The sequence below is a fragment of the Gavia stellata genome, chromosome 15, assembly GCF_030936135.1.
Source record: "Gavia stellata isolate bGavSte3 chromosome 15, bGavSte3.hap2, whole genome shotgun sequence".
Classification (NCBI taxonomy): domain Eukaryota; kingdom Metazoa; phylum Chordata; class Aves; order Gaviiformes; family Gaviidae; genus Gavia; species Gavia stellata.
In genome coordinates, this window is record NC_082608.1 from 2,130,369 (window position 1) to 2,145,296 (window position 14,928).

General features: G+C 64.8%; 2 protein-coding genes and 5 non-coding genes across 7 annotated transcripts; 1 reads left to right on the plus strand and 6 right to left on the minus strand.

Moving 5' to 3' along the window:
• Window positions 1–1,722: 1,722 nt before the first annotated feature.
• Window positions 1,723–4,533, plus strand: LOC132318257 (C-signal-like). Its single transcript, XM_059824987.1, has 6 exons — window positions 1,723–1,860; window positions 2,304–2,355; window positions 2,592–2,779; window positions 2,865–3,023; window positions 3,146–3,256; window positions 4,420–4,533. The coding sequence occupies exons 1-6, from the start codon at window positions 1,723–1,725 to the stop codon at window positions 4,531–4,533; spliced, it is 762 nt and encodes a 253-aa protein (XP_059680970.1).
• A 1,764-nt stretch (window positions 4,534–6,297) lies between these two features.
• Window positions 6,298–11,082, minus strand: IL34 (interleukin 34). Its single transcript, XM_059825019.1, has 6 exons — window positions 10,986–11,082; window positions 10,778–10,881; window positions 10,399–10,476; window positions 10,130–10,303; window positions 6,644–6,782; window positions 6,298–6,551 (listed from the first exon to the last, which is right to left on the minus strand). Exons 1-6 carry the CDS (start codon window positions 11,011–11,013, stop codon window positions 6,532–6,534), a joined length of 543 nt encoding a protein of 180 aa, XP_059681002.1. The 5' UTR covers window positions 11,014–11,082; the 3' UTR covers window positions 6,298–6,531.
• Window positions 6,877–6,947, minus strand: TRNAG-GCC (transfer RNA glycine (anticodon GCC)). The gene has a single exon. It is a non-coding gene; the product is annotated as a tRNA-Gly (tRNA).
• Window positions 7,542–7,612, minus strand: TRNAG-GCC (transfer RNA glycine (anticodon GCC)). The gene has a single exon. It is a non-coding gene; the product is annotated as a tRNA-Gly (tRNA).
• Window positions 8,325–8,395, minus strand: TRNAG-GCC (transfer RNA glycine (anticodon GCC)). Its single transcript has one exon. It is a non-coding gene; the product is annotated as a tRNA-Gly (tRNA).
• TRNAG-GCC (transfer RNA glycine (anticodon GCC)) lies at window positions 9,079–9,149 on the minus strand. Its single transcript has one exon. It is a non-coding gene; the product is annotated as a tRNA-Gly (tRNA).
• Window positions 9,711–9,781, minus strand: TRNAG-GCC (transfer RNA glycine (anticodon GCC)). The gene has a single exon. It is a non-coding gene; the product is annotated as a tRNA-Gly (tRNA).
• Window positions 11,083–14,928: the final 3,846 nt, after the last annotated feature.

Here is a 14,928-nt window from a genome sequence, read left to right on the forward strand (position 1 = left end):
TTCTCTTTCTTTTCCTCTTCCTTTTTTCCTCTTCTTTTCCTCTTTCTTCTTTTCCTCTTTCTTCTTTTCCTCTTTCTTCTTTTCCTCTTTCTTCTTTTCTTCTTCCTTTTCCTCTTCCTTTTCCTCTTCCTTTTCCTCTTCCTTTTCCTCTTCCTTTTCCTCTTCCTTTTCCTCTTCCTTTTCCTCTTCCTTTTCTCTTTTCCCCCCTCTCTTTTCCCCCCTCTCTTTTCCCCCCTCTCTTTTCCCCCCTCTCTTTTCCCCCCTCTCTTTTCCCCCCTCTCTTTTCCCCCCTCTCTTTCCTCTCTTTCCTCTCTCTCTCTTTCCCTCTTTTCTCCCCCCCGCTCCCTCCCGGGCGCAGGCGGGTGTCCCCAACCCCAGCCGGAGGGGACGGTGCCAGCGGGGCCACGGCAGGAGCAGCACCAGGAGTGGGGGGTCCCTGTCCCCCCCCCCCCGGCTGCCTGCTTGGGGCCCGCATGGCTCAGCCCCATTTTGGGGCTCAGGAGCAGTGGGGAGGGGGCAGTGGGGCGGGGGGCACGTGTGAGAGGGCAGGGGGACAGCGGGGGGACAGTACAGCCCTCTCCAATTCGAGGGGACACCGGGACGGACTGGCTGAGGGTGCTGAACCTCCTCTTTGCCCCCCCCCAGGGATCACTGGGGACCCCCCCAGGCCCCCCCAAACCTCCTCCCCTCTCCCTCAGCACCTGCAGACCCTGCGCAGGGTTCTGCTGGCGGGGGGGGGGGGGCGTCCAGGGGACAGGAGGGGTTCACCCAGACCCCCCCAAAGCGAAGCAGCTGATTTCTGCCGGCGGCTGGAGGAAAGCACAAACCCCCCCAGCCCCCCCGCTGTACATAGCCCCCCACCCCACCCCGCTGTCTGTCGCATCGCAGCCCCCCCTTTCCTCCCCCTTAGGAATAACGATTTAGTCGCCCCCCCCCAGCCCTTCTCCTGCCCAGAACCGCTGATGCCAAGTGACAAATATTTGGGTTTGGGGGAGGGGGGGGGAATCTCTTCTTTTGTACAGAAAACAAAAATTCCTTGGAAAAGAAAAAAAAAACCAACCTGTCTTTCGACTGAAGTAACTTTTCTGGTGCTGTTGTTAACTTGGTCCTTTTTTTTCGGGTTTTTGTTTTTTTTTTTTTTTAATTTATTTCCCCTCCGTGCTCCCGCCTCTGCCGCCGCTTCCCCCCTCCCCGTCCCTCTGCCAGGTTTTCTTTCTCTTTCTTTCATTCTCTCTTTTCTTTGAATTTTTTTTTTTTTTTTTGGTGGTAATTCCCCTCTTTCCCACCCCCCCCCTTATTTCCATAGTCACTGCTACAAGTAACGAATGCACTGTGAAGATTCCAGTATTAATAAAGGTTGTACTGTAATTAATAGCCTCGCCTGCGGTCCTATGGATGTGCTGGTACCCTGGGGTCACCCCAGTAATGGGGGGGCAAACGGGAAGGTCTCATCATCCCTTTGGGGTGCCCATGGCTGGGGGGGTGTGGGTGCTCGGGGGTATGTGAGACATCCCCATGGTCAAGGTGATGGGTGACCCCTGGGATGCAGAAAAGCATCCTTCTGCCCCATCCCCTCGGGGAAAGGGGGTGCAGGCGGTGCCCCCCACCACCTCCACCCATCCCAGCAGCACCTGCGGTGCCGCCTCCCAAATTACCGGCAGGATTGCCAAACCTTGCCAAACCTTGCCGGGGCGGCACAACCGGCTGCGGCGAGCGGTGGAGATGGAAGGGCTCGGCGTGGGCAGCGTCCTGCTGACCGGCTGCGACGGGGGGCTCGGCCTGGGGCTGCTGAAGGGCTTGCTGGAGCAGCCCAGGCCCCCCCGGCACCTCTTCGCCGCTTGCCTGGACCCCCAGGGGAAGGTAGGGAGGGTGCCGAGGGGGGGACAGGGGGGTCAGCCCCGGGACAGGCTGGGAAACGCAGAGCCTGGGGGTGCTGTCGTCCCCACCTGGCTTTGGGGGGCTGACTGCCAGTGTCCCGCGCCGTGAATGGCACGGAAAAATACGTATATTTTAAAATATTTAATTTTTTTGCTTCTTTTGACACAGATAAGTGCATGGTGAGGGGTGCCGGGGGGGGTGTTGCTGGCAGCCCCCACACCGGGGGCATCGGTGCGGGGGGCTTTGAAGCCACCGGGCTCAGATGGGTGCAAAGAAGCGGCGACTCGCCCTGTACCTCTCCCACCGGGACGTGTCGAAACCTGCCGGCCACGGAACGCAGGGCCACCCTGTTCCCACCCCGGCGTGGCACAGGACCACCCCCCCGCCGAGCCCCCCTCAGCCTGACCCCCCCTTTCTCTGTGTAGGCTATCAACGAGGTGGCTTTGGGCTGCCCCAGCGTCGTGGTCCTGCCTCTAGGTAGGTGCCGGGGCGGGAAGGGGACGAAGCCTCTCGGGATTTAATGGCACCCATGGGTGGCTCTGGGAAACGCCACCCAAGCAGGCGGAGTCCCTCAGTTTGCCTCAGCCCAACCAGGTCACTGCCGGGACCAGGAGGATCCTCGGTGGCCAGGAGCTGCCTCCCACCACGTCCTACAGCATCTTGCCTGGGACATGGCCCCCAGCCCGTCCCCAAGTCCTCCTGTCCCCTTGCAGATGTGACAGACCCCAACAGCATCAAGGCGGCGGTCGGGAAGGTGCGGGAGGAGGTGGGAAGCGCCGGCCTCAACCTCCTGATCAACAACGCCGGCACCACGCGCCGCAGCACGCTGGCCACCGAGACGGCGGAGAACATGACCCTCGTCTACACCACCAACACCATCGGGCCCCTGCAGATGAGCCAGGTGAGGCCACAGGCACCCCCTGCCCCAAATGCTGGGAGGGGGGGGAGGAAGAGGATGGTGATGCCCAAGCGCCCGTCCCCTGCAGGCATTCCTGCCCCTGCTGAAGGAGGCGGCCGAGGCTGAAGAGCAGCGCGGGCTGAGCTGCAGCAGAGCCGCCATCGTCAACATCTCCAGCATCCTGGGCTCCATCGAGGCGGCGCAGGCTTGGGAGGAGAGACAGGACGTCTGCTACCGCTGCAGCAAGGTACCGCCACTCGGAGAACGGGGGGGAATTTGGGGGTCACCATCTGGGGGATCCCCACCTCTGGCTGTGGCCGTGCCACCCCATGATGGTGGTGGTGGTTGTGTCGTCCCCCCCCGCCTCAGGCTGCTCTGAACATGCTCACCAAATGCTTGGCCATGGAGTATGGAGCCAGCGGGATCCTCTGCGTGTCTGTGGACCCCGGCTGTGTGACACCTCCCTTGGAACGGGGGACGGTGAGTGTCGGGACGTGCGTGGCCACCCTGGTTCTGCAAAGTCCCAAGGGCATCCCTTCCCAAGGGCATCCCTTCCCAGGGGTATCCCTTCCCAGGGACATCCCTTCCCAGGGACATCCCTTCCCAGGGGTATCCCTCCCCATGGACATCCCTTCCCATGGACATCCCTTCCCAGAGGTGTCCCTTCCCATGGATATCCCTTCCCGTGGACATCTCTTCCCATGGACATCCCTTCCCATGGACATCTCTTCCCATGGACATCCCTTCCCATGGACATCCCTTCCCAGGGGTATCCCTTCCCATGGACATCCCTTCCCATGGACATCCCTTCCCAGAGGTGTCCCTTCCCAGGGGTATCCCTTCCCGTGGACATCCCTTCCCATGGACATCCCTTCCCAGAGGTGTCCCTTCCCATGGACATCCCTTCCCGTGGACATCCCTTCCCATGGACATCCCTTCCCAGAGGTGTCCCTTCCCATGGACATCCCTTCCTGTGGACATCCCTTCCCGTGGACATCCCTTCCCAGGGGTATCCCTTCCCATGGACATCCCTTCCTACAGGCATCCCTTCCTGGGTGCATCCCCTCCCGGCGGCACCCACAGCCCCCTGTGCAGCCCCTCGGTCCCAGGGGAGCCCCACCATCGCAGCAAAGGACCCATTCCGGGCTCTCCCCTAAAACCATCCAGTTTCTTCCTTATTTTTTATTTCATTTCCCATCCCAATCCCGTGTCAGCAGAGGGCACCCCGGCCCCGCGCTCGGTGCCGGCTGGAGGGCTGCACTCGGGGTGCTGCCTCCCCAGCACCCTGGGGCTCTCAGCACCCCAAATCCTTCTTCTCCTCTGACCATGCCAAGGGGAGCCGGGAGAGGTGGGCGATGAGCAGCCTCTTGCAGCGCACCCAGGCAGGGCTTACCCCCACGCTGGCTTGCAGAGTGAAAAAAATAAGTCACTTTTTTATTAGGAACTGTAAAATTAACTCCCCCCCACCTTATAGCACCCAAATTAGGGCTGATTCATTTGTGCACAGCTGCATCCCTTGGCTGCTAGAGCATCTGGCATCCCACCGTGCCCAGGGCTGGGGCTGGGGGTGCCGGGAAGCTGCGGGGGGTGTGTTCCTGATTTTTTTAATTTTTTTTTTCCCCCCATGCCCTTGAGCCTGGCAGGGCCCGGTGACAGTGGAGGAGAGCGTGCGGGGCGTCCTGCGGCTGCTGGCCCGGCTTTCGGCCACCAGCAACGGCACTTTCTGGGACTGGAGAGGGCAGAGCCTGCCCTGGTGAGAGCAGTGCCCGGCCACGGCGGCCGCTGAGCTCAGTAAAATTAATTCATTGCCATTTCCAGGCTCGTTCTGGTTCTGTGGGGTGAGAACAGGGACCCCCTCAGCGTGGGGTTGCTGCCCCCCCCCCCCCACCAAGGGATGTTGAGTTGGGTCGGGGCAGCAAAGGGAAGGATGCTCCAAGTGTGGTCCTGCATCCCGGTGCCAGGCTCTGCCGGGGGGTCCCCTGGGGCTGAGGGATCCCCCTGGGCATCCTCACACTGCCCAAGGGGCAGGTCTGGATTCGGCCCCGCTCTACGGCCATAAGCCACGCTGGAAAGTGGCCCGGTTGGACCGGTGGCCTCCCAGACAGCGCCAAAACCGTGGCCATGGAGCATCCTTACCGGCGCGTGGTTCTCGCCTTGCTGAGCCCGGCTCCCCCAAAAGCCATCGGCCTTTCCGTGCCCGCCCCGAGGATGCTGATGGGCTTTTTTTATTTTTTCTGCTGGTTCAAGGCCAGCAAAGGCTCTTCCTTTTCCAGCACCTGAGGGGTTCCACAGCAGGAGCATGTCCCAAGCCCTAGCACATCCCTAGGGATGTCTTCTGGGACCTCAGCACCTTGCCCTGGGCGGACGGTCCCCGCATCCATCCCATCTCCCAGGGTGTATCACAAGCTATGGCAAACGGGCTCCCAACTCCCCATCGTGTGAGTGCGTTTCCGTGACCGCTCTCAGTTGACGTTTTTGAAGCCGTCCCTCGAAAGAGGGACCAGAAAAAAAAAAAAAAAGAATGTCGCAACATCTCAAGTGGGCACTCGGGCTGGAAACGCAGGGTTTTGGCAAACCTCGAGCCCAGCCGTTTGCCGCGGGGACGCTCTGGGGTCATTTTTGCTGGGGCAGCTTCGGTTTTTCCCACGGTGGAAGAGCACGGGGGGACCGTTCCCACGCTTGACGTGAAGAGGCGGGAGGTGGGAGCTCAGCCCTTGGGGGGGGTTGTGCTCAGGACCACCCCAGGGCTATTTGCTAAAGCCAGAAGGGATGGGCAAGGGGGGGGTCCCTCGGATTAAAGCCCTTTATCACACAACAGAACACAGTTGGTGGGCTTTATATGAGCTCTGCGTGGGCTTTATATAAACATGAACCCATCGCTAGGCATGAGGCGAGGAGGAGGAGGAGGAGGAAGACATTGCATCCGCTCATGCTGCGGTGCCCACCGCCTCACCTGCACGCTCTCATAGACTTGGAAGCCTAAGCAGCCCGCAGCCAATACACCAATTAAGGGCTCTAATAGCTGATTAAGGTAATTAACTAAGCTGGGAAGGGGGGAGGCAGCCGGCCAGCCCCCAGCCCCTCCGGCGCGCCGTCCGCACCGCGCCGCCAAGCACAACAAACAAATCCAGATGTTTTCTTGCCGGGGAAGCGGCGGGGGCTGAGGGAGGCGGCTCAGTAAGCGGTGGCTCTGGGGGTCCCTATATCGGGGTGACTGTCTCCCCCGCAAAGCCGAGGGAGGGGGCCTGACACCCCAAAAGAGGAGGCAGCGGAGGCAGCTGGGGTTCTCTCTGCTGGGCCTTTATTTCGGGTAAGGTTGGAGGTTCCCGGCACCCGGTTGGAAGCTGAGCTGCGACGCTGAGCGCTAGAGAATTACCTGGTGTTTAATAAAAGCTGAGGAGAAATAAAAAAACCAACCCAGAGGAACCGGGCGATGCCCTCGCCCCCGCTGCGGGCAGGGCAGGGCAGCGTGTCCCCCCCCTGCAGCCGGCAGCTGCCTGCCCGTGGCGGGGGGGCTGCGTCCGAGCCCCCCCAGCCCGCACTCGTGCAAAAGGTGCCTGGCGTTTCGGATGGGGCCGACCCCCTGGCCGTGCACAGTCCCAGGGTCCTGGAGGGGGTGGCATTTGTGTCCCCCCCCCTGCTTTGCACCTTCCATGGGGATCCCCCAAGGGGGTCTGCTGGCGGGGGGGGCAGAGCAGAGGCAGCATCCCAGGCTCCAGGGCAAGAAGGCGTCGAGCGAGGGGTCTTCTGCAGCATTAGGTGGACTCCCACCGACCTGGGCAGGGGGGGACAGGGGTCACCGGGTGGGACAGGACCCCCACGCGTGGCACCTGCGTCCCCCAAGGTCCCCACCCGGTCCCCACTCACAGGGCACTCCGTAGAGCATCCGCATGACCTTGAGGCAGTTGTCCAGCAGCGCCTTGGGGCGCACGGCCTTCCTCCGGCTCTCGGCGCCTGCGCTGTGGACCAGCTTCACCAGGTCGGCCACCACCGCCTCCACGTCTGTCTGCAGGGACAGGTCACCGGGGCGTCACCGAGATGTCCCCCCAGGTCACCGAGATGTCCCCCCAGGGACAGCGGGGTGCAAAAGCTGCAGCTACTGCATTGGCCGGGAATCGAACCCGGGCCTCCCGCGTGGCAGGCGAGAATTCTACCACTGAACCACCAATGCCAGATGTGGGGCACCCCACAGCCCTCACCCACGGCCCCACACCCAGCGGCCTGGGAGCAGCAGCAACAGGCACTGCCGGCTGTGAACCCCTCCCAAAAAGGGGACCCCAACAAACAGCTCTGACGCCGGGGCTCCAGCCATGAAAGCGCCTCTTCCTGCTGCCTCAGACATCACCTCCAGCAAGGGCAGTTGTCATTAGCCTTCAGAGTTAACACTCTGATGAGAACACCGAGCAAAGCTCTCTCCTCCGAGAGGCTGCAGAACCCACCCCACGGCACAGGACAACTCCGCCACACTTCAGGTTCACCCTGGAGACCCAGAGCTGCCTCCCGGGTGCAGGGGCACCCCCCAGTCCCAAGCAGCCCCCACTGCCCTCGGCCAGGGACACTCACTGCCACGAAAAGCCAGATGCCACCAAGTCAAGGACCCTGACTGCCACCATTCAGGGACAATCACTGGCCCTGAGCCAGGGACACTCACTGCCACCAAACCCCCCAGCAGGTGCCAGGGGGTGCCCAAGGAAGAACCTCTGGGCTCCCCTCGGCAGTCCCCGAGGTCCCCCCAGGGACAGCGGGGTGCAAAAGCTGCAGCTACTGCATTGGCCGGGAATCGAACCCGGGCCTCCCGCGTGGCAGGCGAGAATTCTACCACTGAACCACCAATGCCAGATGTGGGGCACCCCACAGCCCTCACCCACGGCCCCACACCCAGCGGCCTGGGAGCAGCAGCAACAGGCACTGCCGGCTGTGAACCCCTCCCAAAAAGGGGACCCCAACACACAGCTCTGATGCTGGGGCTCCAGCCATGAAAGCGCCTCTTCCTGCTGCCTCAGACATCACCTCCAGCAAGGGGGTTGTCATTAGCCTTCAGAGTTAACACTCTGATGTGAACACTGAGCAAAGCTCTCTCCTTGGAGGGGCTGCAGAACCTGCCCCACAGTGAAAGAACAAACCAGATACACTTCGGGTTCACCCTGGAGACTCAGCTGTGACCAGCCACCCCCACCCACCACCCAAATGCAGCTGCCTCCCGGGTGCAGGGGCACCCCCCAGTCCCAAGCAGCCCCCACTGCCCTCAGCCAAGGACATTCACTGTCACCAAACCAGGGACCCTCAAGGCCACCAACCCAGTGTCCTCAGCTGTCCCAGGGACACTCACAGCACCGACCCAGGCCCCTTGGGAGTCACCAAGGGGTGCTGGCTCTGCCCACCAGCAATGCCACCCCGGGGGGCTGCACACCCACACAGGGGCCACAGCAGACAGCGGTGCCAGAGGTGCCCTAAGGAGCAACTCTGCCTCCCCCCATCCCACGACAAGGGCACCCCAGCAGCCCCCGAGGTCCCCCCGGGGACAGCGGGGTGCAAAAGCTGCAGCTGCTGCATTGGCCGGGAATCGAACCCGGGCCTCCCGCGTGGCAGGCGAGAATTCTACCACTGAACCACCAATGCCAGATGTGGGGCACCCCACAGCCCTCACCCACGGCCCCACACCCAGCGGCCTGGGAGCAGCAGCAACAGGCACTGCCGGCTGTGAACACCTCCCAAAAAGGGGACCCCAACACACAGCTCTGACGCCGGGGCTCCAGCCATGAAAGTGCCTCTTCCTGCTGCCTCAGACATCACCTCCAGCAAGGGGGTTGTCATTAGCCTTCAGAGTTAACACTGATGAGAACACCGAGCAAAGCTCGCTCTCTCCTCCGAGGGGCTGCAGAACCCACCCCACGGCACAGGACAACCCCGCCACACTTCAGGTTCACCCTGGAGACCCAGAGCTGCCTCCCGGGTGCAGGGGCACCCCCCAGTCCCAAGCAGCCCCCACTGCCCTCGGCCAGGGACACTCACTGCCACGGAAAGCCAGATGCCACCAAGTCAAGGACCCTGATTGCCACCATTCAGGGACAATCACTGGCCCTGAGCCAGGGACACTCACTGCCACAGAAAGCCAGATGCCACCAAGTCAAGGACCCTGATTGCCACCATTCAGGGACAATCACTGGCCCTGAGCCAGGGACACTCACTGCCACCAACCCCCCCAGCAGGTGCCAGGGGGTGCCCAAGGAAGAACCTCTGGGCTCCCCTCGGCAGCCCCCGAGGTCCCCCCAGGGACAGCGGGGTGCAAAAGCTGCAGTGACTGCATTGGCCGGGAATCGAACCCGGGCCTCCCGCGTGGCAGGCGAGAATTCTACCACTGAACCACCAATGCCAGATGTGGGGCACCCCACAGCCCTCACCCACAGCCCCACACCCAGCGGCCTGGGAGCAGCAGCAACAGGCACTGCTGGCTGTGAACCCCTCCCAAAAAGGGGACCCCAACACACAGCTCTGACGCTGGGGCTCCAGCCATGAAAGCGCCTCTTCCTGCTGCCTCAGACATCACCTCCAGCAAGGGGGTTGTCATTAGCCTTCAGAGTTAACACTCTGATGAGAACACTGAGCAAAGCTCTCTCCTTGGAGGGGCTACAGAACCTGCCCCACAGTGAAAGAACAAACCAGATACACTTCGGGTTCACCCTGGAGACTCAGCTGTGACCGGCCACCCCCACCCAGCAGCCCCATGCCACTGCCTCTGGGCTGCAACAGCTCCATCGAGGTGGCAGAGGCTTGGGAGGAGAGGCAGGACGGCTGCTATTGCTGCAGCAAGGTACCGCCGCCGGGAAAACAGGGATGAATTCGGGGGTCACCTTCTGCAAGATCCCCTCTCCAGTCGTGGCACTGCCGGTCCCCTTCCCAAGGGGGTTTTGGAGGCAAGAAAACATTAGGCTGCTGCATTGGCCGGGAATCGAACCCGGGCCTCCCGCGTGGCAGGCGAGAATTCTACCACTGAACCACCAATGCCAGATGTGGGGCACCCCACAGCCCTCACCCACAGCCTCGCACCCTGGGTGCCAACCTCTGCCCCCCCCCAGCAGTCCTCCCACGAGACCCACATGTAGAGGAGCTGTGCATGCCCATGCTGCGCTCCCCCCCGGGTGTTCGCACCCCCCGTGGGTGCCCGTCCTCGCAGCAGTGCTCTGTGTGTGTTACGTGTGCGCGTACCACCTGTGCACCCCCACATCTGCCCGTGTGCCATCCGAGCGCGCAACACGCGTGCCCGCGTGCACCGGGTGCTTGCGAAGGGTGTGCAAGGCTGCGTGCAAGCGTGCGGCTGGGCTGGGGTGCTGGGGGGGCCCCGGGTCTCCCCACCTGCCGGTACTTGCTGTACTCCTTGCCCAGGGCGTCAAAGAGCTGGCACAGCTCCTGGGTGTACTTCCAGGATGGGTGCTTCTCCGGCAGCACCTCGCGGATCCGCAACACCGCCTGGGAGCTGACGTGGAACCAGAGGTACCGCAGTGCCGCCTCCGACACCGTCCCATTGCGCTGCGGGCGAGAGGGTGCCCCGGGTGAGACCCACGCAGCCCCCACAGGTCCCCGGAGTGGCCCCGTCATGGGGCCGTCCCCCGCTGCCGTCTTACCAGGCGGGTGATGTTGGACGGCCTCAGCACCTCTTCGTACTGGACCTGGACGGTGTAGTCGATAGGGAAGTAGTGTTTCTGGAAAGGTGGAGAAGAGCAACAGGGGCTGGCAGCAAAGTGACGGGGACATCCCTGCCAGCCTCGGCGTGACACCGGGGAAGCGCTGGAAAAGCCCTTTGACGTGATCAGCCCCCAGCGATGCACCAGCAGAAGCAGCTCTGGGCACCGTTTGGCACAAGTTCCCCCTAGTAAAATAACCACCCCCCAGCACCCGGTCACTATAGAGGTGGTGGGTGCTGCCCTTCCACGTCCCCCCCTTCAGTAAACCCAGGCCCTGCGATGCCACATGTCCCCTCACTCCCCCAAAACTGGGGGTTACCATGTACTGCAGGCGCATCTCGTACTGCAGCTTGTCCTGGAGCAGGCGGGTGAGCTCGCATTCGCCCGGCGCAGCAGCCTCCAGCCCCAGCACAGCCAGGACACCTGGGCAGCCGAAAGCGAGCGGTGTCACCCCCCTTGGGGACACCCACTGGGGTGACCCCCCGAGGCCATTTCCCCCCCACCCCGGGTCCCCAAGCTGTACTCACACAGGACGGCCGCGTAGCCCTGCTGCATGTTGACGGTGGCCGGTGGCGGAGCCCCGGACTGCACCTACATGGCCGGGGCTCACCGGGAGCCTCCTGGGCAGCGGTGCTCGTGGCGGGGGGACGAGGGACGGGTGCAGGCCCCGGGCGCTGGGCTGCTCTCCGGTAGCCCCGGGCGGTTGCCCCCTGCCATGGATGGGGGGTCAGTCCCCCTCTCCGGTCGTCCCCGCTGGCTTCTCCTCTCCGGCTGGCTGCGGGGAGGCAGCAGGTCCGGGGGCCATCACAGGGTGCCGGCAGGGATGCGTTCTGGGGGTGCGGGACCCCCCCTGCACTGCAAGAGGGGATCTGGGGGGGAGAGAGCCCCAGCTGCAGCCCCACGGCAGGTGGACCCTCCGGGCTGCAGTCCCCAGGGAGGGCACCCGCTCCACGCCCCAGGAGCTGTGGGACAGGGATGGCCCCACGTCAGCCCCGGGTGGCCCCGGAGGGCTGTGGGTGGCCGTGGAGCTGTGGGTGCCTGTGCCCCACTGGGGGCAGGGCTGCCAGGGCTTCCCCCGGCACCGCCCCCAGGGGATTTCCAGGGTGGGGTGGGCCCAGCCCCCTTATCCCAGCACCACTATCCCAGCAATGAGTTTGTCCGGCCTCAGCAGGAGCTCAGCCAAGGAGCGCTGGGGGATGGGGCTGGCGAAGTAGCCAGGCCACCCCACGCCGGGTCCCCACGCAGAGGGGGACGTGTCGTGTCCCCACGCCCATGCCAAGGGGGCTGTGCCCTGTCCCCACGCTGTCACCCCAGGGGAAGGGGACCATAGCGTGCCCCTGTGCTGCGTCCTCCACAGCAGGTCCCCGCGCGAAGGGGGGCGTGGCGTGTCCCCGCACGGTGTGGCACAGGCAGAAGGGCCCGTGCCATGTCCCCGCACAGAAGGGGCCCCTCCCGCGGCCCCACACCGCGTCCCCGTGCGAAGGGGGCCGTGCTGCGCCCCCACGCCATGCCCCAGGGGAAGGCAGCCGGGCCGTGTCCCCGTGCCATATCCCACGCTGTGTCCCCACCCCACGTCCCCACGCGAAGGAGCCATGCCGTGTCCCCACGCGAAGGGCGCCGTCCCATGTCCCCACACCACGACCCCACGTGAAGGGACACGGCGCCATGTCCCCCCCGCAAACGCGCCCGGGCCGCCTCCCCGGGCCGTGTCCCCACGCGGGGCCGTGCGTGAGCAGCCGCACCCCCCCCCCCCCCGCCGCAGCGCGCCGCACCCCGCGGCGGCCCCCGCGGCCCCGGGGGGGGGACCCGCCCCCGCGCACCCCCACGCGCGAGGCGCCCGCGGACCCACCTGGCGCGGCGCGCGGGGCCGCCGGGCGCGGGACGCGTCTCCCCGCGGGCGGCGGCGGCGGCGGCGGGGCCGTGCCCGCGCTTCCCGGGAGGCGGGCGGGGGGCGGCGGCGCGGGGAGCGGGCGGGGCGGCTGCCGGGGGCCGGGCGGGGAGCGGGGACCGAGCGCCCGCCCCGCACGGCCCGGCCGGGCCGCGGCTGCCGGGCTGCCCCGGGTGGGTGGCCCCGGGGTGCTCAGTTAACCCTGGCCGGGTGTCCCCGGGGTGCCAGGCTGCCCTGGCCGGGTGTCCCCGGGGTGCACAGCTGCCCCGGTCTGGCTGTCCCCAGGGTGCTCAGCTAGCCCAGCTGGGTGTCCCCAAGGTGCTCAGTTAACCCTGGTGGGTGTCCATGGGGTGCTAGGCTGCCCCTGCTGGGTGTCCCCAGGGTGCTCGGCTAGCCCAGCTGGGTGTCCTTAGGGTGCACAGCTGTCCCGGTCTGGCTGTCCCCAGGGTGCTCAGTTAGCCCAGCTGGGTGTCCCCAGGGTGCTCGGCTTACCTGGTCTGGGTGTCCTCAGGGTGCTCAGTTAACCCTGGCGGGTGTCCCCGGGGTGCTTGGCTTACCTGGTCCGGGTGTCCCCAGGGTGCTGAGCTAGCCCAGCTGGGTGTCCCCAGGGTGCTCAGTTAACCCTGGCTGGGTGTCCCCGGGGTGCTCGGCTAGCCCAGCTAGGTGTCCTTAGGGTGCTCAGTTAGACCCAGCTGGGTGTCCCCGGGGTGCTCGGCTTACCTGGTCTGGGTGTCCTCAGGGTGCTCGGCTAGCCCAGCTGGGTGTCCTTAGGGTGCACAGCTGCCCCAGTCTGGGCGTCCCCAGGGTGCTCTGTTAACCCTGTCTGGGTGTCCCCAGGGTGTCCCCAGGGTGCTCAGCTAGCCCAGGTGGGTGTCCTTAGGGTGCACAGCTGCCCCAGTCTGGGCGTCCCCAGGGTGCTCAGTTAACCCTGGCGGGTGTCCCCAGGGTGCTCGGCTAGTCCAGCTGGGTGTCCTTAGGGTGCACAGCTGCCCCGGTCTGGCTGTCCCCAGGGTGCTCAGTTAGCCCAGGTGGGTGTCCCCGGGGTGCTCGGCTTACCTGGTCTGGGTGTCCTCAGGGTGCTCAGTTAACCCTGGTGGGTGTCCCCGGGATGCTCAGCTGCCCCGGCTGGGCATCCCCAGGGTGCTCGGCTAGCCCAGCTGGGTGTCCTTAGGGTGCATAGCTGCCCCAGTCTGGGCGTCCCCAGGGTGCTCAGTTAACCCTGGTGGGTGTCCCCGGGGTGCTCGGCTTACCTGGTCCGGGTGTCCTCAGGGTGCTCGGCTAGTCCAGCTGGGTGTCCCCAGGGTGCACAGCTGCCCCGGTCTGGCTGTCCCTAGGGTGCTCAGCTAGCCCAGCTGGGTGTCCCCAAGGTGCTCAGTTAACCCTGGTGGGTGTCCATGGGGTGCTAGGCTGCCCCTGCTGGGTGTCCCCAGGGTACTTGGCTAGCCCAGCTGGGTGTCCCCAGGGTGCACAGCTGCCCTGGTCTGGGTGTCTCCAGGGTGCTGAGCTAGCCCAGCTGGGTGTCCCCAGGGTGCTCGGCTTACCTGGTCTGGGTGTCCCCAGGGTGCTCAGCTAACCCTCCTGGGTCCCTCCCTGCTCCTTGGAGTGCTTGGCTACCCCACTTAGGTGCTCCCCAGGTGCTTGGCTGCCCCAGCTGGGTGCCCCTGGGGTGCTCAGCTAACCGCACCGCACGCTCCCTGCGCCTCAGGGTGCTGGGCCAGCCCTGCACTGTGCCCCCAGGGTGCTCACCCAACCCACCCGGGTGCCCACATGCTCCCTGGGGTGCTTGGCTAACCACGCTGTGCAGCTACGGGCTCCCCGGAGTGCTCTGCTCCGCCAGCACCGGCACCCCCAGGGCACTGGGCTCCCCTGGCCGGGTGTCCCAGGGTGCTCCCTGGGCTCAGCACCCATGGGCAGGTTTTGGGGCACTGGAAGTGGGCATCAGCCCGGTGTTTCCCGGCAGGCACCAGTGCAAGGGCTGCGCTCCAGGCAGGGGAGGCTGCCCAGAATGATGCTCGGAGGGGCTGGGACATCCCTGGGTGTCTCCAGGCTGGCAGCAATCCCGCTCCCTCAGGCCCAAGACCACTCAGGTTCCCCAGGATGCTTCGGGGCTGAACCCCTGCCAGCAGCAGGGGACAGGGGGGACAGGACACTGTCATCCTCCTCTCCGCCACCCCGAAAAGCCCCTTGGGAGAGCTGGCTGCCGCTGTGCTTGGGGCTCCCGGCCGTCCAAGGGGTCGAGGAGAGAAACCAGCTATCAAAGAGCGGGTCAGCGCTCCCAGGGAAACGCGTGGGAAGGAATGCACTTCTGCATGCGAGGAGAGCACGCTGGGATTCCCCTGGCAGGGAGTCAGGGCCTCGGCCACGCTCCTGCCAAGCTTCCTCTGGGCAGCTCCTGGGCACTGCCTTCGCCCCCCTCGCAGCTCCGGGCCGCGCTGGGGGCACAATGCTGCGCTCCGAGCAGTGGAAGGAGCAGGTCCAGCTCCTCACCTAGGTGTCCGCAGGGATTTTGCCCACATCTGCTGCAGGCGTTAGAGGAAGCCATTTAATAGCATTCCCTGCCCACATAGTCATCAGCTTAGCAG